The sequence below is a fragment of the Protopterus annectens genome, chromosome 15.part0 (genome assembly GCF_019279795.1).
Source record: "Protopterus annectens isolate FY-2018-M chromosome 15.part0, PAN1.0, whole genome shotgun sequence".
In the NCBI taxonomy this organism is placed as follows: Eukaryota; Metazoa; Chordata; order Ceratodontiformes; family Protopteridae; genus Protopterus; species Protopterus annectens.
Genome location: NC_056749.1, coordinates 223,257,593 through 223,285,584, shown reverse-complemented (window position 1 = coordinate 223,285,584; position 27,992 = coordinate 223,257,593). Strand labels below are relative to the sequence as shown.

Below are 27,992 nucleotides of genomic sequence, written 5' to 3'. Positions count from 1 at the left end.
AAATACTTGTACACCTGGACTGACTCGGTTATATCTGATAGGAGCAAAACAAGCTCCTCAAGGAAGAGTAAACCTGTCTGGTGGACAACTGCCATTAACAGGCTTTACAGTAAGAGGAAAAAATTGTTGTCTAAGAGTAAGAGGGAGTGAGCCCTCCTAAACTGGAAACACTCCCTCCTCAGCTTAAACAAGCACATTAAGACTTCTTGTGAAGTCCTCCGAAGCAACCTACAACTCCAAATTAGCTTCAACAAAGGACAACCACAAGGCATTCAACAGTTATATCCATCGCCTAAAAGAAAAGACCCAGATTTCTGCAGAACTGGTAGTTAATGACACCACATATACTGAGCCTGTGGACATAACTAACCTGTTGGCAGATAGGTTCTGTGAAAACTTCACTCCCCTGTCCCTGCCACACAAACTCCATGACATCCCTTACTACCTGTCCCCTACCTTGTATCTCTAAAGAGCAGGTCATAAATAACCTCTCTAAGGCCAAAAATACAGCATCTATGGGACATAGTAATAGCCCAGGTTGGGTCCTACATGGGCTCCAACATGAATTAGCAATACCACTAGGTACTGTTTTCAATCAAAGTCTAAGCACTGGCTTTGTACCAGATGAAAGCAAAAAGTACAGTTGCGTACACTTACCATAAATGTAGATGTTCGAGTGTATTCACTGTTGCAGTCATTACATTTAAGGTAATCTACTGGCAAGTTGCCCTCAGTCGGCCTAAATAACAAAGTCTTGGGTCCTGTGTCGGTTGCTGTCTCCTCTTCCATGTCGTCAGGGGTATAAAATATGCAGCCGATGCCATTTTATTCAGTTTTTCTTGCCCTAGATGTCAGGTGCCCCCCCAAATGGGGAGCAAAAATATACAAATATATATATAAATAAACAGCAATATATAAAAATGCACTTTTAGCAACATAAACTTTACCTTCATCTAAAAGCAAATACACCACAAAGGCTTTAGAGTATAGTGAAGGAAAGAGAAGTTATAGAAAAGGGGGATGGCGGGTGGGTAACCCGGACTGCAACAGTGAATGCACTCGAACATCTACATTTATGGTAAGTGTGCACAACTGTACTATGTTCTTCCTGTTTCACTGTTGCAGTCATTACATTTGGGTAGAATCCCAAAGCTATGGATGGGAGGATGGAACTAAATAGCATTAGGAGCGGCTATAAGGCCCTGCAGAACTGTAGTAGCAAAGCCTGCCCTGGATTTAGAGAAGACAGGCAAATGATAATGCTTTGTGAAGGTATGAACAGAGCTCCAAGTAGCAGCTTTTAGTATGTCTTTGGTTGGAACTCCTCTGAGAAAGGCTGCTGAGGTAGAGGCAGCTCTGGTGCAATGTGACCTGATTCCCTTGGGTACAGGTTTACCATGATGCAAGCAGCAGAAACTAATGCAGTGGCTTATCCATTTAGAAACAGTCTGCTTTGATATAGCCTTCCCTCTGATCCTGAAGTAAATGCCACCAGTAGTTGCTCAGACTTTCTTAGAGATTTGGTCCTGTTTAAGTAGAATCTTAGTTGTCTGTGTACATCCAATGAATGCAGAATCCGCTCCCCCTTGTTCTGCGGATTTGGGTAAAAAGTTAGCAGGTGAATAGTTTGGTTAAGAGCCACACTGGATACCACCTTAGGCATAAAGGAAGGATTGGTCCTGAGAGACACCCTGTCCGGGTAGAATGTAATAAAAGGCTCCACAGCCATGAGAGCCTGTAGTTCTGAAACCCTACTTGCTGAAGTGATTGCCAAAAGGAAAGCTGTTTTCCAAGATAAAAACTTTATATCCGCAGTAGATGCTGGTTCAAAAGGAGACAGGGTGAGTTTTTCCAGCACAAAATTGAGGTCCCATGCAGGAGTTGGTGATCTTCTGGGAGGCCTTAAATTTTTGGCCCCTCTAAGATACTGTTTTAGCAGAGGATGAGAAAAGATGGGAGGCTCCATGTTGTAATGAGCTGAAATGGCAGAGGCATGAATTTTTATTGAAGAGAAGGACAGGCCCTTGTCACGCATCTCAGTCAAGTATTGTAACATCTGAGGGATATTTGGTTTTGCTGTGTCCGTTCCTTGTGCTTGGTTCCAAGCACAGAATCTCTTCCATTTATCAGCATAACATTTTCTAGTACTAGGCCTTCTGGCTTCCAAAATGACATCCATTACAAATTTAGTGAGAGGTGTTGTTTGAATAATTACATGATCAGCCATGCTGCAAGGTTCAGAGTTTGGAGCGGAGTGTGCAGAATTTGATTGTTCTGCTGAGACAGTAGCATACTTCCCAACCATACCGAATCACTTGTTTTTTACCGAGTTTTGGGGCCCAAATGAAGGGGTGCCAAGATTCCCGAGTGGCATCCCTTAATTTCCGATTTTTATGCTTTTTTTTTTTTTTGCATTTTTCAATTTTCGCTCTGCTGGAGCTGACGTTATCCTGTGTGCGATGACGTCAGCTCAGACAGGGCTACCAGCCAGTCGAAATTGAGCTCAAGGAGCTCACGTCATTATTTCCAGCTGGCGGGCATTAAACAGCAGCTTTGCTGCTGTGTTTTATACAGCAGGTGGGTGGGAATTAGAACGGGCTGACTCTTCACTCTGCTTCAGAGAACGAGCTGGCTCTTCACTCTGCTGCCGAAAACGGGCAGGCGGGCGAGAATTAGAATGGACTGGATCTTCACTCTGCTGCTGAGAATGGCTTCACTCTGCTGCTGAAAATGGGCAGGCTGCGGGAATTAGAATGGGCTGGCTCTTCACTCTGTTGCCGAGAAGACAGGATGCGAGATTGACTTTACTTTGCAAGCTGCTGGCAGGCACTCAGGACAGGCTGCGAGAACGGAATGAAAAGGCACTTGGAATTAGGTAAGGTAGGGTGCGTGTGTGTGTGTGTGTGTGTGTGTGTGTGTGTGTGCGCGTGTGTGCGCGCGCGCATGTGTTTTCTTTTTTTTCTGTGATGAGGGATGATACCAGCTTTATGAATGCAGAGTCTAAGGTGCTAAATTTGCACTAAAACATCGGATTATATTTATGAAAAATCTCTGTCACATAACTAGGCAAAGAAAATTTTGTTTAAGTAGAAAACAGAATAAGGATGAGTACAAATCTCTTTAGGGTATTGGTCTCAAAAGTCCTTTACTTTTTCTAAGAATGATAGACTTCATCAGAGTTAGCTGGATAGGCCTTTGGGAATGTGACCCAGATTGCTCTAAATAATATCTTTAGATATGGGGAAATAGCACTTGATAGACCAAACACACATATTAATGCTGAAGCTAAAACAGAAGAAAAGTACAGTTTTGTACCTACTATAAATGTAGATGTTCGAGTGCTCATACAGCTGCAGTCATTACAGATGGGTTATCCTGTCGTCAGGGGGGTCCTCGGTCGGCTGAATTCCAAAGTCTAGGTCTGGCGTCGGTTGTCGTCGCTTCTTCCCTGACGCCAGTGCGGCAGGGGTATAAAAGAGGCAGCCGACGCCATTTTCTTCAGTTTTTCTTGCCCCAGATGTCAGGTGCCCCCAGAAGGAAGGCAAAACATAATGTTATGCAAACATGCAATATAGATAAATCAAAAAACAGTAGTTGCAAGCAAATACACCATAAAAGAATACCCCAAATAGGTTGTATGATAAAGGTGTTTGTCATAAGGCCTGTCCTAAGAGGGAGGGTAACCTGGACTGCAGCTGTATGAGCACTCGAACATCTACATTTATGGTAGGTACAAAACTGTACTATGTTCATCGTGCATACAGCTGCAGTCATTACAGATGGGAAGAATCCCAAAGCTAAGTAAGGGTGGTAGGCACTAAGTGGAACTAGGAGGAGCGAGGATGCCCTGCAAGACTGCTGTGGCAAAGCCCGCTCTAGATTTTGAGTATAGTGGAAGGTGGTAGCGCTTGGAGAAAGTGTGCACTGAACTCCAAGTAGCTGCTTCCAAAATGTCCGTGGTAGGGACTCCCCTGAGGAAAGCTGCAGAGGTAGCTGTGGCCATGGTGGAGTGGGATCTGATGTATGCAGGCACAGATTTTCCATGAAATGAATAACAAAAGCGTATGCAGTGGGCTATCCATTTTGAAATTGTCTGCTTGGAAATAGCCTTTCCTTGAGCACCTGTAGCATAGGACACAAAGAGTTGCTCAGATTTCCTGAATGGCTTTGTTCTGTCCAAATAATAACGAAGTTGTCTGTGAATGTCCAAGGAATGCAGTAGTATCTCCCCTTTGTTCTGTGGAGTTGGATAAAAGGTAGGTAAGTGGATAGTCTGATTGAAAGCTACACTGGATACTACCTTTGGCATGAAGGTAGGGTTGGTTCGTAAGGAAACTCTGTCCTGATGGAAAATGAGGAATGGTTGCACAGCCATGAGGGCCTGTAGTTCCGAAACCCTGCGTGCTGAGGTGATAGCCAGAAGGAAGGCTGTTTTCCATGACAAGTATTGTAGCTCTGTTGAAGAAGCTGGCTCAAAGGGGGGGCAGGGTCAGCTTTTCCAATACGAAGTTGAGGTCCCAAGCTGGAACTGGTGGTTTCCTTGGGGGTTTTATATTTTTTGCCCCTCTGAGGAACTGCCTTAAGAAAGGATGTGAGAATAAAGGAGGGTCTGTGTTGTATTGTGCAGAAATGGCTGAAGCGTGGATCTTGATGGAGGAGAAGGAAAGGCCACTGTTTAACATCTCAGCTAGGTACTGTAAAATCTGAGGTATATTTATTACCCAAGGATTCTGGCCCTTTTCTTGATTCCAGGAACAAAATCGTTTCCATTTGGCGGAGTAGGCTTTTCTAGTAGAAGGTCTTCTGGCCTCCAAGATGACATCCTGCACCTCCTTGGAGAGGAGAGTCTGTTGGGAAATTAAGGAATTCTCCATGCAGCTAGATTTAGGGTTTTCAGCTGGCTGTGAAGGGTTTTGTAGTTGTGCTGGGACAACAGAAGAGGGACTAGAGGTAGGATCCATGGAGGGGAGTGTGTCAGGCTCTTTAGGAGCGGATACCAGTGTTGACTTGGCCAGTCTGGAGCAATGAGAATCATTTGTGGCCTCTCTGCTCTGGCTTTTACTAGAACTTTGGTCAGTAGAGGAAGAGGCGGGAAGGCATAGACTGTCAATGTTGTCCAATTGAAAGAGAGTGTGTCCACTTTCCAGGCCTGTGGATGATAGGTCCTTGAACAAAATTTTTTCAACTGGTAATTTCTGTGGGTAGCAAATAGATCTATGTCTGGCTGTCCCCATGCCTGAGTTATCTTTGAGAAAACTTGAGGATGCAACTTCCATTCGTGTAGATCTGTCATATTTCTGCTTAGGTTGTCTGCCAGTGTGTTTTCCTTCCCTGGCAGGAATTGTGCCTGTAGTTGAATTTGCAATTCCAGCGCTGTGTTCCATAGGGTCATGGCTTGCCTGCAAAGGGGGTATGAATGAGTTCCCCCCTGTTTGTTTACGTACCACATGACTGTGGTTTTGTCTGTCCTTATCAATAACTGGCCTGGATGCAGTAGGTCTTTGAAGGTCATAAGAGCATTGTGCACGGCTAGCATCTCCTTTTGGTTGATGTGTAGGTGCTTCTCTTTTTGGGACCATTTTCCCTGAATGCACTGATCTGCCATGTGTGCTCCCCAGGCGTAGACTGGGGTGTCTGTTGTGATGATTTGAGTTGCTTGAGGTACACAGAAAGGGAGACCTGTGTTTCTTTGGCATGCTTGAGCCCACCACAAAAATTCCTTTTGAAGGCATGGAATGAGTGGTATAATTGTTTCCAAGCTGTGGCTGTGTTGAGACCATAAGTTTTTTAGGTACCATTGTAGTTTCCTCATATGCAGCTTTGCACATGGGATTAGTAGGATGAAAGATGCCATGAATCCCAGAGCCTGCAGGACTTTCATTGCAGTTAGCCTGGTGAAAGTTGCCATTTTGCTGAAGTATTGAGACAGTTGCCCTTGTTTGTCTGGCGTGAGGTAGGCCATCTGGGTGGTTGTATTTAAGCTGGCACCCAGGAAAATTATCTGTTGAGAAGGTATTAGTTTTGATTTCTTTTTGTTCACTGTGTATCCCAGGAAGTTTAACAGTTTTATTACAAATGCCAGATGCTGCAATAGAATGTCCTTGCTATCCGCTTGGATCAGGCAGTCGTCCAGATATGGGTAGATTTGTATTCCTTGTAGTCTGCAGAAGGCAATTACTGATGCCAGGCATTTCGTAAACACTCTGGGTGCAGTAGATAAGCCAAAGGGCAATGCAGAGAATTGGTAATGGGTTGAACCTGCAAGAAATCTGAGGTATCTTCTGCAATCTTGTCTGATAGGGACATGCAGGTATGCCTCCTTGAGGTCCAATGTTACCAGCCAAGACTCTTTGCCAGCATGGGAAGAAGCTGCTGTAATGTGAGCATCTTGAATTTTGGCACCTGTAGATATGTGTTTAGGATGGATAGGTCTAAGATAGGTCTCCAATCTTTGTCTTTCCTTGGTACCAGGAATAGTCTGGAATAAAAACCTTGACCTTGTTCTTTTGCAGGTACCTCTTGAATCGCTTTCATATCCACGGGAGCGGAAATTTGTCTTTGTGCCTCTGCCCTTTGATTTTGTGGCAGGTTTGGCATGCCTCTCATTTTTGGAAGGGTGTGAAAGTGGAACCTGTAGCCTCTGTCTATAATGTCCAGAATCCATTTGTCTTTTGTAACAATATGCCAATTTTTTGAAAATAATGCCAGTTTTCCACCCAAAGGTGCTGCCATTAAAGCTTTGCTTGGCAGGTATAGGGGGAAGTCATTGTGTCTGTTTTCTAAATGACTGTGATCTATCTTCTCCACCTCTTGGGGTTGGTGCTTGCCACTGTCTTGCTCTGTAAGATCCTTGAGGTTGTCCTCTACCCCTTGGGCATCTGTATCTACCCCTTTGAGGTCTGTCCGTGGCTGGAAAGGACCAATTTTTTGAAGGCCAGTTTCTGCTGAAGCGTGGAGGTTGTACCTGCAGGAAATCTTTCACTGTTTGCATTGATTTCGCTTTTTCCTCCATTTTCTTTAGTACCTCCTCAGCTTTAACACCAAACAATACATCTTTTTGAAGTGGTGCATCTAATAACTTTGCTTTGACATGATCTGGTAAGGTTTGCTCTTTGAGCCAAGCATGTCACGTATAACAGACCCGTGACAGCAGCTCTACATGAGGCCTCTAAAGCATCAAAACCACACTGCAAGGTATGTTTACCCACTTGCTCTGCACCATGCAACAAATCCTGCAACTCTTTCAAATCTGGTTGTTCTGTTTGTGTCATTTTGCTTTTCAACTGAGATAACAAAAACTGTTGGTACTTTAACGTATGGAATTGACAGTTTAATGCCCTCATGGTTAAAGTGGCAGATGTATACACCTTTTTCCCCCACCTTTCTAATGCTCTGGAATCTCTCTCTGAAGGTAAAGGGTTTTAGCAGTAGAGGCCTTTATTCCCTTGGGACCCTGTGAAATAGTTTCTGGGTCAGCAGTATGGCTTTTATAAAGGAACTGGTGAGAATCAGGAACCCGGTAATACCTGTCTGGTTTAACAGGGGCTGGAGGTAAAGAATCTGGATTAAGGCTGGCTTCTGTGTACACACCATCCAAAATATCTAAAACAGGAGGGATAGCCAGGGGCCTATGCTGGGGGAGCAGTAGAAATTCCCTGAGCCTTTTCTTGGAATCTGAGTAATCTTGGCCTTCCCAGTGAAAGTGTTCCCTCAATGTATGCAGGGTTTCCCCAAAAGAGTAGTCCTCAGGGGGGGGAGACCGAGGGAATAGACTCCTCAGCATCAGAGTCTTTGAAAGGGGGAATAGGCGTAATCCTGGTCCTCAGAGTGTTCTGAGGTAATAGAAGCCTGGTCTGAGGAAGGGTAGTCTTCCTCCAATCTGGGTCTTTTGTCAGAGGGGGGCTGAGAACCCCTGATGAGAGTAATCAAATCCTCAGCCATTTTAAGCATCTGCTTTTTAGGCATGGGGCCTTGAGAGGAGGTCTGAGGACCCTGTTTTTTTAGTTTTCATGGCTGCTTTAGATTTAGTGAAGGATTTAATAGATAAGGTGGAAGGCCTGAAGACGCCTTCAGAAATGGCAGGCCTGACTAAATTTTGAGTTTCCCCGCCAAGAGTGGCGTCGGTATCTGCAGTAGGAATGGAGACCGAGGAGCCTGCGACCTCGGATACTGAAGTCACCGGTAATGTAGTTTCATCGATATTCAGGGGCTGCGTAGGCACCTCGCTGAGAACCGGTAGTCGGCCTAAGCGTGGTCTCAGTACTCGGTGCGGACCTCAGATGTCGGTCCTTATCTTTGCGTCTTTTGCTCAAAACTGGTGTCGGTGTATCCGACGACATGATATAATTAAATTTTTTGCCAAAATAATGAAGGGTGAACTCCGCCCGGCGCTTAATAGTGCGCTTGTTGAACCTAGCACAAAAACGGCAGGCCGAGACGTCGTGGTCTGGGCCTAAGCAAGGTATACAGAAAGAGTGGAAATCCTTATGCGGTATTTGCTTCCCACAAGAAATGCAATTATCTTTGTCTGACATCGGTCTGAGGCAAGAAAAGTTTCCCCAACGGGGTACTTAGCTTTAAAGAAGACTTCGGCTGAAATACTTTCGTAAATCTCAGGAGCTGGCCGACCGGCACTTGCGAACTGCTTCTGCTTCGGGCACCGCGCGGCAAGAAAGACTGAAGAAAATGGCGTCGGCTGCCTCTTTTATACCCCTGCCGCACTGACGTCAGGGAAGAAGCGACGACAACCGACGCCGGACCTAGACTTTGGAATTCGGCCGACCGAGGACCCGCCTGACGGCAGGATAACCGATCTGTAATGACTGCAGCTGTATGCACGATGAACATCAAGTAGATCAAGAAAATGATGGAGAAGCAACAATGAGTGTGACTAATATGGGAAACAATAGTGAAGAAACTGGAGGAAGTCCTCCCTAACAATCCATGCAAGGATAACACTGACATTCATTAGTAGTAGAATGTAATTAAATAAATGTTAAAATGAAGTATCATGGACCAGGAGAGCTATTATAAGAAAATGGAATATGATTAGTAGGTGAATGGGAACAGAAACTAAAGGACCTAGACGGAGAAGGAGAGGGGAAAATACTACACCTATTAAGGAGGCTAAATTTATATACCATAGTTTCACCAGAATCTGGTACAGAAAAATAGTATAGGATGACAGGAAGGGAGAATGGAAGATAGGAGCAACTTGAGAGAATCAGACCAAAGGGGCTAAGTATATACACTGGGTCATCTTATTACAGGGACATTGGAGGAATACTGGAAGAAAAAGAAGACCAGAGTGGTATTTTATACTCATCCACTCAAATGTGGTGATATGAAGCAATCCAGATGATGCAAAAGAAATGGAGAAAGACAAACTTGAAAAGAAGAAAGCAAAAGGCATTATTCCGTTTAAAAGAATAAATTTTGAAAGTGAAGACTCTATTAGTAAGTGGTTCTTGGGAAAACTTGGGCAGAATCAGCGAGGAATTTGCCTTCCAGAAGTCAAAGTGAATAAAGATTGAGCAGGTGAAAGCACCTACTAAAATAGCTAATTAGAGCAGGAGCAGTGGAATACACAAACTATATAAAGATGATATGTGGAAATGCTAGCACTGGAAGTAAAAGAAGAAGCTATAAAGATGGCAAGTTACATAAGATATTAGTCCAAAAGCAATGTTAAAAGAAAACACCTGAGAAGTTTAGAGAAAGGTGGAATATGTTGGAGCAGTACTGCAAACACTAAGAGAATGGAATGAGGCACATAAGAAAACTGAGGAGTTAAAGTAATACATCTGGTGGCTAGAGGTATTTAGGCTCAAACCCTGTACCTTTGGTACAGGGTAAAAAGAGCCTAAAGTCCCTAGCCACCGCCATTTCTGAGCTTTGCCTAGATTTTTTTGTGCTAAAAGTTGACAGCTATGGTGAGACGTGAGAACAGAATTTATATTCCTCCATTATTGGCTTTGTTGTTTGTCCAGGTTTTTTGTTCTAAGAGTTGAGAACTATGGTGAGACGTGAGAACTGAATTCACTAAATGGTAGCCATTAAGTTTCAGTCTTCCTATTTTTCAAACTGCTGATTTAGCATAGTAGTATGTTGCACTAACTGTAGTGTATAGTGTTCTGGATTCAAGACTTGCTAGTAACATGTATGGTGGTAACAACATTTTATTATAGCAACTTTTTAAAATTATACAAGCAGTGTTTAAAATGTGTCCCTGAAAAGTCCTTAGCAACCACCACTTGTGAGCTTTGTCCAGGTTTTTTGTTCTAAGAGTTGAGAGCTATGGTGATAAGTGAGAACTGAATTTGTATTCCCCAATTATTGGCTTTGTTTGTCTAGGTTTTCTGTCCTAAGAGGTTGAGAGCTATGGTGAGAAGTGAGAACTGAGAACTGAATTCACTAAATGATAGCCATTAAGTTTCAGTCTTCCTATTTTTCAAACTGCTGATTTAGCACAGTGGTATTTTGCACTGGCCCTAGTATATAGGGTTCTGGGTTCAACATTTGCCAGTAACATGCATGGTGGTAACAACATTTTATTCTAGCAACTTTCCAAAATTATACAAGCAATGTTTAAAATGTGTCCCTGGTTTTTGACCCCCCCCCAAAAAAACTGAAATTGAAAATAAGTGCGAGAAGCTATTTAAGATGCCTATGGCTTACACTACTGACATTCTGTATATAGTTTGGGTGTGGAAGTAGACTTTTATGATGGAAACGTTCTGAATTGGGCAGTTTTGTAATTATTGGTTCATGCATTTTCTTTCATTGCCTACAGTACAGCCTACTGGAAACAATGTTCAAACAATAAATTTAAAATGTGCTCTGTCTAACAAGTGTGCTGTATTATACAAGGAATATAACTTAATAAAGTCAGGAAGGTGTATCAAAGAAAACAACGCATGTATGTTTCTTGTTTTGTGTGCAAGGGGCCAATGATTTGAAAACTGCCCAAAGGTAATCTTTATCCACCACTGGTCAGATGCATTTTCTTTGGATGTGGTGCAGGTTTCATTGTTGTTTCAATGAATGTGAGTTTCAAGAGCAGAGAAGTTTTAATGCCAAGTCTATTTTCATTGTGAGACAGTATTGCTTTGTTTATCAGATGTCTGTTAGTTTTTGTGCATTGATGTGTTGCAAAATGTAAAAATAAAATCCAAATAATCATTCTAGAGGTAAAGCAATAAGCACACATTATTGTTTATGGTAAATGGGGCGAAATAGCCAGGTAATGGGGCATTGGAAGGCTGCAGGGGGACTCTGGTGCCATACCCCCCTGCTTATGTACCACATAACCGTGGTGTTGTCCGTCTTTATCAGTAGTTGTCCTGGATGAAGTAAGTTCTTGAAGGCTGTCAGGGCATTCTGAACAGCTATCATCTCTTTCTGGTTGATATGCAGATGCATTTGTTTTGGGCTCCATATGCCTTGAATGCATCTCCCCGCCAGGTGGGCCCCCCAAGCATAGTCTGATGCATCTGTAGTTAGGGTTTGGGTCGCAGGGGGTAAAGTGAATGACAGTCCCTTGTTTTGGTGACGTGTCTCTGCCCACCAAAGAAACTCCTGTTGTAGGCAGGGAATGAGAGGAATTATTGTTTCCAGACTGTGACAATGTTGACTCCATAAACTTTTTAGGTACCACTGAAGTTTCCTCATTGGAATTAATAGAGTGCAGGATGCCATGAACCCCAAAGCCTGCAGAATTTGTCTTGCAGATAAACTGGGTTTTTGTTGCCATCTGTTTGAAGTATATAGTCAGTTGCCTTTGTTTGGCGTAAGATAAGCCATCTGGGCAGTTGTATTCAAGCTTGCACCCAGGAATGTAATTTTTTGAGAGGGTACCAGTTGTGATTTCTTTTCATTTATTGTGTACCCTAGGCATGTTAGAAGCCTTTTTACAAATGCCAGATGTTGAAGAAGAATGTCCTTGTTCTCTGCTTGAATGAGACAGTCGTCCAAGTAAGGATAAATTTGTATGCTTTTTTGTCTGCAAAATGCAATTACTGGTGCCAGGCACTTTGTAAAGACCCTGGGCACAGTAGATAAGCCAAAGGGCAGTGCAGAGAACTGGTAATGCATAAAATCTGCCTTGAAGTGGAGGTATCTTCTGCACGATTCCCTTATTGGGATATGCAGGTATGCCTCTTAAATCTAGAGTCACTAACCAAGCGTTCTTCCCCAGCATAGGCAGTAGCTGTTGTAAAGTCAGCATTTTGAATTTTGGAATGTCCAGGAATGTGTTCAAAATCGGTAAGTCCAGTATTGGACGCCAGGCAATGTCTTTTCTGGGTAGCAGGAACAGCCTTGAATAAAAACCTTGTCCTTTTTCCTGTTCTGGTACTGGTTGAATAGCCCCCATATCCATGAGGGACTTAACTTGCTTCTGAGCCTCTGCCCATTGATTTTGTGGCAGATCTGGCCAACAGTTTGGAATTGGCTAAGTATGGAAATTAAATCTGTAGCCCTGGGATACTACGTTTAATACCCACCTGTCCTGGGTAATTAACTGCCAATTTTGAGCATGAAGTGCTAATTTTTCCCCCCAAGGGGGCTGCCAAAAGATAACTGCTTGGAGACTGTGGAGGGAAGTCACTGAGACTGCTTACTGTAGGGTTGTGCTTTGTTTCCTCCAGATTTGGAGGTGGAGGTACCCCATTGCTTTGACCTGTAAGAACCCTGTGACTGGTATCTAGAGCCTTTTGAGCACCTGGATTTTCCTTGAGAGGCTCTCTTGGACACAGGAAAGGACCAATTTTTAGTAGGCCAGTGCCTACTGAATCTGGGTGGCTGCACTTGCAAGAAATATTTTACAGTTTGCATAGATTTAGCTTTGTTTTCCATTTTCTTTAAAACCTCTTCTGCCTTATTACCAAAGAGAGTATCATGCTGTAAAGGGGCATCCAACAATTTAGCTTTAACATGATCAGGCAGATTTTGCTCCTTGAGACAGGCATGCCTTCTAATCACAGATCCAGTAACTGCGGCCCTGCAAGAGGCCTCCAAGGAATCAAAACCACATTGCAAAGTATGCTTTCCAACCTGTTCTGCTGCATGCAATAATTCCTGTAACTTTATTTTCCACACAATCAGAAATCAACATAATTTTCTGTTTCAATAGGTCCATAACATGCTGTTGATATTTAAGCATATGAAACTGGCAGTTTAAGGCCCTAATTGCCAAGGTTGCAGAAGTATAAACCATCTTTCCCCATCTATCCAGCACTCTGGAATCTCTATCAGAGGGGGTAGGATTTTGGCTGTAGAGGCCTTTACACCTTTGGGACCCTGTGAGATAGCTTCAGGATCAGCAGCAGGATTTTTGAATAGAAATTTGTGGGAGTCAGGAACCCTGTAATATCTGTCTGGCTTACTAGAAGCCGGAGGGGTAGGGAATCAGGAGCCATGCTTGATTCCGAAAACACATCAACAATGTCTAATACAGGTGGTATAGCCAAAGGCCTATGCTGAGCAAGAAGAAGGAAATCCCTAAGCCTCTTTTTTGATTCAGAGAAATCCTGACTCTCCCAATGAAAATGTTCCCTTAAAGTAAGCAAGGTTTCTCCAAAAGAACAATCCTGAAGAGGAGATGCAGATGGGATGGATTCTTCTGCATCTGAATCCTCATAGGGTGGTATAGAAAATTCCTGATCAGAAGAAATAGAAACCTGATCTGAAGGTTCATAATCAGTGTCTTGCCTAGGCCTCTTAGCAAGAGGGGGGGGGGGGGGCCTGACAAAGGTAATCAAGTCCTCAGCCATTTTGATCATCTGTTTTTTAGGCATAGGGGCCTGAGCACGTGGCTCATGCGTCGTTTTTTTTAGACTAAGAAGTTGTTTTTGATCTTGTTTTCAAAGCTGGCATCGGTTTTATATAGAAATGCTGAGGCCTGAAAACACCCTCAGAAGCCAGTGCCTGCTCAGCAGCTCCGGACCCATCCAAGGGAGAGACATCCACGGGTTCAATACTCTGAGAATCTCATGGCATACCGGACTCCACATGGGTCTCGGTAAAGGCCTGCGACTCAAAAGTAGCGGGTATCAGAGGCTGCAAAAGCACCTCACTGAGTAGGGCGAACCGGCGACTGGCTTAGGAGAAACTTTGTCGTCGGTTTTGGACCTCGAGGGTCTGTTTCTGTCTTTTTCTTTGCGTTTTTTGTGAACTCCGGTAGTCGGATTGCTATCCGACAACATTTCAGGGTAATTAAATCTGGATCCAAAATATTTTGAAACAAAAATATGCCGACGCTTAATAGTGCATTGGTTAAATCTAGCATAAAACCGACAGCAAGGCACGTTATGATCTGGGCCTAGGCAAGGAATACAGTACAAATGAAAATCCTTATGAGGTATTTGCTTCCCACAAGTAATGCAATTATTAACTGTTAATGACATCGGTAAGGAGCAAGAAAAAGTTTCCCCAACGGGGTACTTAGCTTTAGTTGAAGACTTCGGTTCTGAAACTCAAATGCAAAAATTTCAGGAGTCGGCCGACCGGCACTTGCGAACTGCTTTTGCTTCGGGCACCACGTGGCAAAAAAGACTGGATAAAATGGCGTCAGCTGCATGTTTTATACCCCTGACGTCATGGAAGAGGAGACAGCAACCGACGCAGGACCCAAGACTTTGTTATTCAGGCCGACTGAGGGCAACCTGCCAGCAGATTACCCTAAATGTAATGACTGCAACAGTGAAACATGAAGAACATCAGCCACCGTTATTCCCTTGCACAAAGGTGGTGCTTCCACTGACCCAGGAACTATAGACCTATTAGCCTGACTAGCCTTATCTGCAAGGCCAAAGAGTGAATCATCATGGACCTTATCAACAAAGATATAGGTCATCTCCAAACACTTGACCCTACTCAGTTTGGATTTGTCAAAGGGAGATCATGCCTATTAAACCTGGTGGACTTCTTCAAGATGGTCACCAAAGCCCTCGACGAGGGGAAATCTGTGCATACAGCCTACCTGGACTTAACCAAGGCATTTGACATTATCTCCCACTCAGGCATCACTGACAAACTCTCCCAACTAGGGATCAATCCTTATATACCATTAGATGGGTCACTAACTGGCTAAGTGATAGGACTCATATAATCGAACTAGGGGAATCCACCTCCAGCACCAGACCTGTAATCAGTGGTGTTCCACAGGGATAAGTCCTGGGACCTCTAATGTTTGGAATCTATTTCTCTGACGTACAAGCAAAAACTAAAGGTCTGAGGCTGACAAAGTTTGCTGACGACTGCAAACTGGGAGCAGTCATAGAATCTCCAAATTATGTCAACATCCTACAAGAGGGTCTTAAACAAATGATTGGTGCCAAAGTCATGGCCTTAAACTCAATGCAAAAAATGTATTATCATTCATTTTGGTAAAAGCGTTGTTCCTGCTAACTACCACATCAACAGCAACACCTTAAGTATGCACTTAATGGGGAGAGACCTGGGCACACAGGTTGGCAGCAACCTTAACTTTGACCACCATGTCTCCACATTAGTAAGAAGGACATTCTATACTACTCATATTATAAGTAAGGGCATTGCCTCCAGAAAAAAAAAGAAGTTATAACCTCCCTGTACTCTTCCCTCATCAGGCCAATAATTGAGTACAATGCCCCTTTTGCTATGTAAGCACCTGCAGCAAGTGGAGAAACCGCTGTATTCAAGCTGGCACCCAGGAATATTATGTTTAGTGAGGGCACTAGTTTTGATTTCTTTTCGTTTACTGTGTACCCTAGGCAACTTAGAAGGTGTTTGACAAATGCCAGATGCTGTAAAAGAATGTCCTTGCTTTCTGCTTGAATAAGACAGTCGTCCAGGTATGGGTATATCTGAATTCCTCTTTGTCTGCAGTATGCAATTACTGGTGCCAGGCATTTTGTGAAGACCCTGGGCGCAGTAGATAAGCCAAAGGGCAGTGCAGAGAATTGATAATGCGTTGAACCTGCAATGAAGTGGAGGTATCTTCTGCAATTTTGTCTGATAGGGACATGCAGGTATGCCTCCTTGAGGTTCAAAGTGACTAGCCAAGCATTCTTGCCCAGCATGGGAAGAAGCTGCTGTAGTGTTAGCATCTTGAATTTTGGTACTTGCAGATAGGTGTTCAGAATTGAAAGATCCAGAATGGGTCTCCATGCTTTGTCCTTTCTTGGAACTAGGAAGAGTCTTGAGTAAAATCCATGTCCTTGCTCCTGTGTAGGTACATGTTGAATGGCTCTCATGTTCATGAGAGCTGTAATTTGTTTTTGTGCCTCTGCCCATTGAGTTGGTGGCAGGTTTTGTATTCCTTTGATCCTTGGTAAGGTATGAAAGTGGAATCTCTATCCTTGAGAGACATGTTTAGAACCCATTTGTCTTTTGTGATGATGTGCCAGTTGTCTGCAAAAAAATGCTAGTTTTCCTCCCAAGGGTGTTGCCAGGAGAGATTTGCTTCGTAGTTTGAGGATAGAGTCATTGTGTCTGCCTTCTGCTAGTTTGGGGCCTGTCTTCTCCTCCTTTCTGGGTAGCAGAACCCCATTGGCGAGGTTTGTAAGGGCCCTGTGACTGACCTCTGCCCCTTGGGCGTCTGTATTTGCCCCTCTGTGATCTGTCTGAAGCTGGAAAGGAGGGGGTTGTACCTGCAAGAAATCCTTGACAGTTTGCATAGATTTAGCCTCATCCTCCATTTTCTTTAAAACCTCTTCTGCTTTGACACCAAATAATACATCCTGTTGTAAAGGTGCATCTAATAATTTTGCTTTAACATGGTCAGGGAGGGTTTGCTCTTTTAACCAAGCATGTCTACGAATGACAGAGCCAGTAACAGCTGCTCTACAGGAAGCTTCCAGTGAATCAAATCCACATTGTAAAGTATGCTTGCCCACCTGTTCAGCTGCATGCAACAGATCCTGCATTTCCTTGAATTCAGGCTGTTCTGAATGTGTGCTCATTTTTTGTTTTAACTGAGACATTAGGAATTGTTGATGTTTCAACATGTGAAACTGACAATTTAATGCTCTCATAGCCAGAGTTGCAGAGGTGTATATTTTCTTTCCCCATCTATCTAGGGCTCTGGAATCTCTTTCAGAGGGCACAGGATTTTTAGCCATAGAAGCTTTTGCTCCCTTAGGACCCTGGGATATGGTTTCTGGGTCAGCTACAGGGCTTTTATAAAGGAATTTGTGTGTGTCAGGTACTCTGTAGTATCTGTCTGGTTTGGCTGGAGCAGGAGGTAGAGAGTCTGGATTTAAACTAAACTCCAAGTAGACATCGTCCACAATATCTAAAACAGGAGTGATAGCAAGAGGTCTGTGCTGGGGTAATAAAAGGAACTTTCGGAGCCTTTTCTTAGAATCTGAGTAATCCTGGCCTTCCCAGTGGAAATGTTTCCTCATGGTATGTAATGCTTCCCCAAAGGAGTAGTCTTCAGGGGGAGATGCTGAGGGAATAGAGTCTTCAGCATCAGAATCCTCATAAGGTGGAAAAGTGTAATCCTGTTCCTCAGCAGAATCTGAGGAGAGAGAAACCTGGTCAGAGGATGCGTAATCCTCCTCTTGTCTTGGTCTTTTATCAGGAGGGGGATGGAAACCCCTGATAAGGGTAATTAAATCTTCAGCCATCTTAAACATCTGTTTCTTAGGCATGGGGCCTTGACCTGTAGACTGATTAACAGTTTTCATAGGTTTTAAAGGAGTTTTAAGCTTAGCATAAGATTTAATGGTGAGTGTAGTCGGTCTGAAGACACCTTCTGCAACCGAAGTTTCCTCTGCACCGGTGACTAATTCTGCTCCAGTATCAGTAGATGGCTGCGTCGGCATAGCAGACTCCGCTTGAGAGTCGGTAGCTGTCTGGGGTTCTAGCTCTGCGGTCGTCAGGGGCTGCGTAGGCGCCTCACTGAAAACCAGAGAACCGGCGACAGGCCCAGCTGAGGCCTCGGGGCTGGCTTATTCCTAGGCTGCCTGTCCTTATCCTTGCGTTTTTTATGAATTGCGGTCGTCGGCTGCTCTGACGGCATGATATAATTAAATTTCCTACCAAAGTAATGCCATGCGAAGTCAAAACGGCGTTTGATAGTGCATTTATTAAACCTAGCGCAAAACCGACAACCTGTGACGTCGTGGTCTGGGCCTAGGCAAGGAATACAATAGGAATGGAAGTCCTTATGAGGGATTTGCTTCCCACAAGAAATGCAATTGTTAACTTTTTCTGACATCGGACTGAGGCAAGAAAATGTTCCCCAACGGGGTACTTAGCTTTATTGAAGACTTCGGACTGAAATTCAAATTGAAAATCTCAGGTGTCGGCCGACCGGCACTTGCGAACTGCTTCTGCTTTGGGCACCGCATGGCAAGAAAGACTGAAGAAAATGGCGTTGGATGCCTCTCATATACCCCTGGCGCACTGACGTCAGGGAAGAAGCGACAGCAACCGACGCCGGACCAAGACTTTGGAATTCGGGCCGACTGCGGGACCGCCTGACGGCAGGATAACCCAAGTGTGATGACTGCAGCAGGGTAACACGATGAACATCAAGAGAGCAGGAAAAAAAGGCAGTCCTTTGGAAAATGGTCAACAGTTGAAGGCGCATACCTCTCAACCTTCAAGCATTAAAAACTTATAGCACTGGCCTTTAAAAAAAAATCATAGAAAGAGTATGTACTCAAACAGGTCAGACTAAACTTTATGAGGATTATCAATCTAGGAGGAGAAAGGCTAAATCTGAGGGTTAAAATTACACTGCAATGACAAAATCATAGCAGTCCAGAAGTATGTAAAGCGTTAAAAAGAAACAAAGAAATAAAAAGGACTTACATATTCCATCATATTACTTGTTTCACATTTTCTTTTGCTTAACTTCCAATGCAGCCCAAGCTGAGGAAAAACAAAAATGAAAGTGCAAGAACTAATTATTAGTGTCAGTCACTCTAACAAATAGTGTTTGACTAAAAGGATCATTGCTGCAAGAATACAAGTAGAGCTGGTATCAGCCAGTATGTTGGTCACTGTCGGATCTTTTTCAGAAGTCAAGTATATTCTTAAATGCAACAAATTGTAACCATGAGCTAAGCAAATTATATGGTAAACCAGAGACAAAAAGTTAACTCCTCATACCTAATCATCTATTTTGGCACACCACAAAGAATAATGCAGAAACACATAATGACAAACTGTACTGAGGGAAAATTAAGCACTTACCTATAACGGTAGATCAGTTGCACAGGGCTGCCACTTATCACCCTCCTCTTTTTTTTCTTGACTCACTGATTCTATTATCCACGAATGACTTTACAAACTCTTGTATTCTATTTAAGAATACAAACCAGAATACCAGGGGTGTGTAAAGTCACTAGCTTCAAATATATTCACACAAGCCTAGCTTCAATGAGATGCAGATGTATTCTGACAAAGGTCAAAGAAAAAACAGAAGAGCTCAAAGTCCACCCCTTTCTAAAAGGCCCCAGAAGTAGCCACAACTTTGGTGAAGTGAGCCTTGCCTCTCTAAGGAGAGTAGCAAAACTGAACAGAACTGGACAACCATTTTGAAATTGTCTGTTTAGAAACCTGCAGTCCCCTTTTCTCTTCCTCAAAGGAGATAAACAAGCTGGCCAGAATTTCTGAAGTCCTTAGTCCTATCCAAACAGTATCAGAGTTGCCTGTGGACACCCAATTATGAAGAATCTTTTCCCCATGTTTTGGGTTTAAGAAATAACGCAGGAAGATGGATATAGTGATGTAATGTACATTCAGAAACCAGTCTGGGCATAAATGAAGGGTTTGTATTTAAGGCTACCCTACTCTTGTGGAAGATGAGGAACTGCTGGGCAGACACAGGAGCTTGAAACTCATACACAGCTATATGTTTTCTATATCAGTATTTCTTTACTGCCAGTAATATGAAGTTTTTTCCATATATTTTACCAATATATAATTTGTTACAGTTCTGACCATGTTTAAAACTTTTATAAGTAGAGCTGTCTACACTTCCTATTGCTAGAAATATGATATTTCTTTTAGATATTTTAGCATTGTATAAATTGTTACACTTCTGTCTATGTTTAAATGTCACATATGTGGAGCTTTTTCCCCAGGCGTCTGCTGAAAATGGGTTACTTGTCCAGTCGGACTTTCCTGGTAAAAAATGTAAAATAAAATAAATAAGTAATAAACAAATAAATAAATACTCTTTTTAGCCAAAGCCAGAGTAGTGAACCAGTCTTACACATTAAGAATTTCAACTCAGCCTGAAAAAAAGGTTTCAACAGGCAGAAAGGTTAGCAGTTCCAGAACAAATTTAAGACCTCATAATGGAGCCACCTCTTTTCTAGATGGAGGAATATGTAAAACCTCCTTCAGAAATTGCTTTACTTAGAACAGGGAAGAAAGGGAGATAAAATGGCAGGCAAACAGAAATGGCTGATGAATGCACCTTGATGGAAGTTTAAGACAAGCCTGATTTCAGCAATTCACATAAGTACCAGAGAATCAGAGAGCAGCCTCCACTCGGGATGGGTCCTGGTCTCTCCTGCAGCACCAAATGGAAAATATATTTCACTTTGCCAAATATGATTTTCTAGTAGCATGTTTTCTAGCCTTCCTTAACAACCAACACTTCACCAATGAATACAAAAATAAAAAAAAATAAAAAGCCAAAGACCCAAGCAGCTGCTCTATCTTGAATTACTGGTACTTCTGGCACCTCGGCCAAATTGCCTTCAGGTATTGTTTACATTTTCAAGTAATATACAGCAATTTTATAAAGTTTAGAAGAAATTGGCCTATTCTGACAGCTGACAATAAAGTGGGGCGGATTGCAGGTGAATATCCAGGTTTTGTTTTTAGGAATAATATGAACATTAAGAGGCTATTAAGTTATGGACCTAAATGTCCGACTCTGTGGAGTAAGTATTAGATAGGGGTACTTTTCCTTGTGGTACTGTAAAGCCTGTTCCTCCATTTCCTTACATGTTCAATTCAAACATGCAGTGACTGGACGTGTCTTCTCGCCTAGATTTATGGGTACATGCAGGAGTAAGAAAGTACAGTTGTGTACACTTACCATAAATGTAGAGGTTTGAGTGTATTCACCATTGCAGTCATCACATTTGGGTTATCACTGCAGGTAGCCCTCAGCCGGCCTGAATACCAGAGTCTTGGATTCCTGCATCGGATGCTGTCTCTTCTTCCATGATGTCAGGTCATCAGGGGTATAAAACATGCAGCCGATGCCATTACATCAGTTTTTCTTGCCCCAGATGTCAGATGCCCCCACAAAGGGAAGCAATTATATGTTATGGTACACCTCCATCAGAAAGCAAATACACCAGAAAACTTAAATACACCAAAAAAAGAAGGAAAGGTAGAGCCAAGAGAAGTCAGGGGGCTGGAGGGAGGGTAAAGTACAGTTGTGTACACTTACCATAAATGTAGATGTTCGAGTGTATTCACTGTTGCAGTCATCACATTTGGGTTATCTGCTTGCAGTAACCCTCAGTTGGCCTGATTATCAAAGTCTTGGGTCCTGCGTCGGTTGCTGTCCCATCTTCCATGATGTCAGGTCGTCAGGGGTATAAAGCATGCAACAGACGCCATTACATCAGTTTTTATTGCCCCAGATGTCAGGTGCCCCCATAATGGGAAGCAATTATATAAAAGGTTACACCTACAACAAAAAAGCAAATACACCAAAAAGCTTTAAGCATAGTAAACAAGATTAGAGGTATAGCCAATAGAAGTCAGGGGGCTGGAGGGAGGGTAACCAGGACCATTACATTTGGGTAATCCTGCTGGCAGGTTGCCCTCAGCCGGCCTGAATTCCAAAGTCTTGGGTCCTGCGTCGACTGAAGAAAATGGCGTCAGCTGCATCTTTTATACCTCTGGTGCACTGACATCAGGGAAAAGGTGACAGCAACCGACGCCGTACCAAGACTTTGGAATTCAGGCCGACTGCGGGTAGCCTGCCAGCAGGATAACCCTAGTGTAATGACTGCCATTTTCTTCAGTTTTTCTTGCCCCAGATGTCAGGCGCCCCCTAAAAGGGTAGCCAAATTATATATATATATATATATATATATATATATATATATATATATATATATATATATATAAATCAATAAATGCACCAATATAAATTTTACCTTCATCTATACGCAAATACACTGAGAGGTGTTTTTTGTATGACTACATTATCCGCCATGCTGCCAGGTTTAATGTCCTGAGTTGGCTGTGCAGGATTTGATTGTTTTGCTGGGACAGTAGATGAGGTAATTGAGGTAAGGTCCAAGCTGGGTAAAGAGACAAGTTCCTTAGGATTGGATGCCAGTACTGGCAGGGCCAGTGTGGGGCATTCAGTATCATCTTTGGTTTCTCCTGTCTGACCTTTAGGAGTACCTTGGGGAGGAGAGGCAGTGGAGGGAAGGCATATACTGATAAGTTTTTCCAGCTGAAAGATAGGGCGTCCACTTTCCATGCTTGTCTGTGATAAGTCCTTGTGCAGAATCTTTTTAGTTGGTAGTTGTGAGGGGAGGCAAATAGATCTATGTCCGGGCATCCCCATTTCCTTGTTATCATGCTGAAGACTTGTGGATCCAGCTGCCACTCGTAGGGATCCATGAGGTTTCTACTTAGTTCGTCTGCCAGAGTATTTTCCTTTCCTGGCAGGAATTGTGCCTGCAAATGTACTTGGTAAGTCAAAGCTGTGTCCCACAATGTCATGGCTAGTCTGCAAAGGGGGTAAGAATGCATGCCCCCCCTGCTTGTTTATATACCACATGACGGTGGTGTTGTCTGTCTTTATCAGTAGCTGTCCCGAATTAAGTAGATCCTTGAAGGCTGTCAGGGCATTTTGAACAGCTAGCGTCTCTTTTTGATTGATATGTACATGCATTTGGTTTGAGGTCCATGTGCCCTGAATGCATCTTCCTGCCATGTGGGCCCCCCAGACATAATCTTATGCATCCGTTGTTAGTGTCTGCCTGGCTGGGGGTAATGTGAATGGCTGTCCCTTGTTCTGGTGACAAGCCTTGACCCACCATCGAAACTCCTGTTGCAGGCAGGGAATGAGAGTAATCATTGTTTCCAGGCTGTGGCAATGTTGAGTCCAAACACTTTTTAGGTACCATTGAAGTTTCCTCATATGCAGTCTTGCATATGGAATTAGTAGGATGCAGGATGCCATGAAGCCCAAAGCCTGCAGAATTTTTCTTGCAGATAACTGGGCCTTTGTTGCCAATATTGTGAAATAGGTAGTCAGTCGCCTTTGTTTGTCTGGAGTGAGATAAACCATCTGGGCAGTTGTATTCAAGCTTGCACCCAGGAATGTTGTATCTTGAGAGGGTACTAGTTTTGATTTCTTTTCGTTGACTGTGTACCCTAGGCATGTTAGAAGTCTTTTCACAAACACCAGATGTTGAAGAAGAATGTCCTTGTTCTCTGCTTGAACTAGACAGTCGTCCAAGTAAGGGTATATTTGTATTCCTCTTTGTCTGCAGAATGCAATTACTGGTGCCAGGCACTTTGTAAAGACCCTGGGCACAGTAGATAAGCCAAAGGGCAGTGCAGAAAATTGGTAATGCACTGAACCAGCCTTGAATCTGAGGTATCTTCTGCACGACTGTATGACTGGAACATGCAGGTATGCCTCTTTTAAGTCTAAAGTCACAAGCCAAGCATTCTTGCCCAGCATGGGCAGAAGATGCTGCAAAGTCAACATTTTGAATTTTGGAATATCCAGGAATGTGTTCAGAATAGATAGGTCCAGTATCGGCCTCCAGGCCTTGTCCTTTCCGGGTACTAAGAAAGTACAGTTGTGTACCTACCATAAATGTAGATGTTTGAGTGTATTCACTGTTGCAGTCATTACAATTGAGTTATCCTGCTGGCAGGCTACCCGCAGTCGGCCTGTGTTCCAAAGTCTCGGTCCGGCGGCGGTTGCTGTCGCCTCCTCCCTGACATCAGTGTGCCAGGGGTATAAAAGATGCAGCCGACGCCATTTTCTTCTGTTTTTCCTGCCCAAGATGTCAGGTGCCCCTAAAAAGGTAGGCTAAATTATGCCAATAAGCATGCATACACAAAAAACAACTTTTCCTTCATCTACAAGCAAATACACCACATAGGTTGTATAGAATAGAGAAGTACAGATAAGTCCCAACAAGGAAAAGGGGGATGGTGGGAGGGTAACCTGGACTGCAACAGTGAATACACTCGAACATCTACATTTATAGTAGGTACACAACTGTACTATGTTCATCGTGTTTCACTGTTGCAGTCATTACAATTGGGTTGAATCCCAAAGCTAAGGTTGGGAGGCTGGCTAAACAGGATTAGGAGAGGCTATCAGGCCCTGCAGAAAGTACAGTTCTGTACCTACCATAAATGTAGATGTTCGACTGTATTCACTGTTGCAGACATTACACTAGGGTTATCCTGCTGGCAGGCTACCCGCAGTCGGCCTGAATTCCAAAGTCTTGGTCCGACGTCGGTTGTCTCTTCCCTGACGTCAGTGTGCCGGGGGTATAAAAGATGCAGCTGATGCCATTTTCTTCAGTTTTTCTTGCCCCAGATGTCAGGTGCCCCCAAAAGTGTAGGCTAAAAAACATTGCTTATAAAATCATAAACTAAAATAAACAATACCTTCATCTACAAGCAAATACACCACATAGATTGTATAGGATAGAGAAGAACAGATAACTCCCAGCAAAGAAAGGGGGATGGTGGGTGGGTAACCTGGACTGCAACAGTGAATACACTCGAACATCTACATTTATGATAGATACATAACTGTACTATGTTCATCGTGTTTCACTGTTGCAGTCATTACACTTGGGTTGAATCCCAAAGCTGAGGTTGGGCGGCTGGGTCTAAATAGAATTAGGAGTGGCTATAAGGCCCTGCAAGACTGCAGTGGCAAAGCCTGCTCTGGATTTAGAGTAAAGAAGCAAGTGGTAGTGCTTAGTAAAAGTGTGCACTGAAGTCCAAGTTGCAGCCTCCAAAATATCCTTGGTTGGTACTCCTCTGAGGAAGGCTGCTGCCCTGGTAGAATGTGGTCTAATGCCCTTAGGCACTGATTTGCCATGTTGCGAATAGCAGAAAAGTACAGTTTTGTACCTACCATAAATGTAGATGTTCGATAGGAATGCATCTGCAGTCCTTACAAATGGGTTGTCCTGTCGTCAGGCAGCCCTTCGGTCGGCCGGATTCCAAAGTCTGGGTCTGGCCTCGGCTGGTGTCACACTTCACCCGACGTCATAGCTGCAGTTATTCGGGTATAAAGGCATCAGCCGACGCCATTTTCCTCAGTGTTTCTTGCCCCAGATGCCAGGTGCCCTCTAGGAAGGCTAAATTTGGATAAATGCAAATGATTCCAAATAGTAGAAAGCAAACAAAAAATAGGCATGTATGTACATATATACAAACAAATACACCATAATAGATTTCCCCAGCTAGCTACAAGATGGGCAAATACCCTAGGAGTACCACAGAGGGGAAGGAGGGTGGGTAATCCTGACTGCAGATGCATTCCTATCGGACATCTACATTTATGGTAGGTACAAAACTGTACTATGTCCTTCAAGGATGCATCTGCAGTCCTTACAAATGGGTAGAATACCATAGCCAAACTGGGGGAGGAGGAGAAATAAAATTATGGTGTAGTTAAGATCCCTTGCAAAACAGCAGTGGCAAAACCTGCTCGGGATCTGGAGTATAAAGGTAAATTATAATGCTTGGCAAATGTATGCACGGAGCTCCAAGTAGCAGCCTCTAAAATGTCTTTGGTAGCCACTCCTCGTAGAAAAGCTGTGGTAGTGGCTGTAGCCCTTGTAGAGTGAAGCCTGATGTTTTCTGGAGTTTTCTTTCCATGGTAGGAGTAACAAAATCTAATGCAATTTCCTATCCACTTAGAGATTGTCTGTTTTGAAATTGCTTTTCCTTCCATTCCTGTTGCATATGCTACCAGTAGCTGGTCAGTTTTCCTATTGCCCTTGGTCCTGTCCAGATAGTAGCGTAATTGTCTATGCACATCCAAGGTATGCAACAGCCTTTCTCCCCTGTTCTGAGGGTTGGGGAAGAATGTAGGTAGGTGGATAGCCTGATTCAAAGATACTCTGGAGACCACCTTAGGCATAAAAGTAGGATTAGTTCTCATGGATACTCTATCTTGATGGAAGATCAGGAAGGGCTGTACTGCCATTAGTGCCTGTAGCTCAGATACCCTTCTTGCTGAAGTGATTGCCAACAGGAAAGCAGTTTTCCATGATAAGTATTGTAATTCTGCTGTTGCTGCTGGTTGAAAGGAGGAAGTGTCAATTTTTCTAGCACAAAGTTCAAGTCCCATGCTGGCAATGGTGGCTTCCTAGGCGGTTTTACATTTTTAATTCCTCTCAGAAACTGCCTGAGCAGAGGATATGAGAAGACTGGAGGATCCAAGTCGTATTCTGCTGAAATAGCTGATGCATGAATCTTGATGGAAGAATAGGACAGGCCTTTGTGGAAGAGCTCTGCCAAGTATTCCAGGATGTTGGCTATGTTTACCAGTGACACATTTTCTCCTTTCGCAGTACTCCAAATGAAATATCTTTTCCATTTTGCTGAATAATTTTTTCTTGTTGAGGGTCTGCGAGCCTCCAAGATAATGTCTTTAACCCTTTGGGATAAATTTGGGTTATTTGTTCTTATGCAATGTTCCAGGCAGTCAGCTGCAGTGTTTTCAGGTTTGGATGCAGGGTGTTGTAGTTCTGTGTTAACAGCAAGGGAACAAGGGGTAGAGGCCATTTTTGTTCCCGAGACATGCTCCTCAGTAATGGGTACCAATGTTGTCTTGGCCAGTCTGGAGCTATCAGAATGATCCTTGGACGGTCCTCTTTGATCTTCAATAGCACCTTGTGCATCAAAGGAAGTGGTGGGAATGCATATGCTGTCAGGTTTTTCCAGCTGAAGGATAGGGAGTCCACCTTCCAAGCGAGTGGGTGGTATGTCCTTGTGCAGAATTTCTTTAGTTGGTGATTGCGTGGGGATGCAAATAAGTCTATTTGTGGGAGTCCCCATTTTCTTGTAATTGTTTTGAAGATGTCCGGATGCAGCATCCATTCGTGGGCATCCATGGTAGTTCTGCTTAGTATGTCTGCTAGAATGTTTTCTTTTCCTGGTACAAAAATTGCTTGTAACTGAATGTTGTAGCTCAGGGCCACATTCCAGAGGTCCACTGCCATCCGGCATAGAGGGTACGAATGTGTGCCTCCCTGTTTGTTGATGTACCACATAACTGTGGTGTTGTCTGTCCTTATCAACAGTTGACCTTGTTGAAGAAATGGTCTGAATGCCTGAATTGCCAGTTTTACTGCCAGCATTTCCTTTTGATTTATGTGAAAGTGCAGCTGGTCTTGAGTCCATAAACCTTGAATGCACTTGTCCAGCATGTGTGCCCCCCAACCGAGGTCTGAGGCGTCCGTTGTGATGGTTTGGCTTGGTTGAGTGTTGTGGAAAGGCAATCCTTTGTTTGATTGACAGGCCTGAGCCCACCATTGGAATTCTTGCTTCAGGCATGGAATTATTGGAATTTGGGTTTCTAGGCTGTGCTTGTGCTGAGACCATAAATTCCTTAGGTACCACTGTAACTTTCTCATATGTAGTCTGGCATGTGGAACCAATATTATGCAGGATGCCATGAAACCCAAGGCTTGCAGGACTTTTCTTGCTGTTAGATGATTCTGCTTTGTTAATGCCAAGAAGTAGAGAGGGAGTTGCTCCTGTTTTTCTACTGTTAGGAATGCCATTTGTTTCGTTGTGTCCAGCTCTGCACCCAAAAAGGTTATCCTTTGGGATGGTATCAGTCTTGACTTTTAGTAAATGACCCTTTTCAAGTCTTCTGCTAGCTTGTTTTTGTTGTCCGCTTGTATCAGGCAGTTGTCCAGGTAAGGGTAGATTTGGATTCCCTGAAGCCTGCAATGAGCAATTACTGATGCCAGGCATTTCGTGAACACTCTGGGCACAGTAGATAAGCCAAA

The 27,992-nt window shown here is 43.4% G+C and overlaps 1 protein-coding gene across 1 annotated transcript in view; it reads right to left on the bottom strand.

Annotated features, from left to right (window-relative positions):
* LOC122790147 (cysteine-rich hydrophobic domain-containing protein 2-like) overlaps positions 1 to 27,992 on the bottom strand; it is a 1,177,471-nt gene that overhangs the window by 221,698 nt on the left and 927,781 nt on the right. Inside the window, exon 5 of the mRNA XM_044057734.1 lies at positions 18,805 to 18,864. Within this exon, the coding sequence (XP_043913669.1) occupies positions 18,805 to 18,864 (60 nt within the window). The remainder of the gene's footprint in view (positions 1 to 18,804; positions 18,865 to 27,992) is intronic.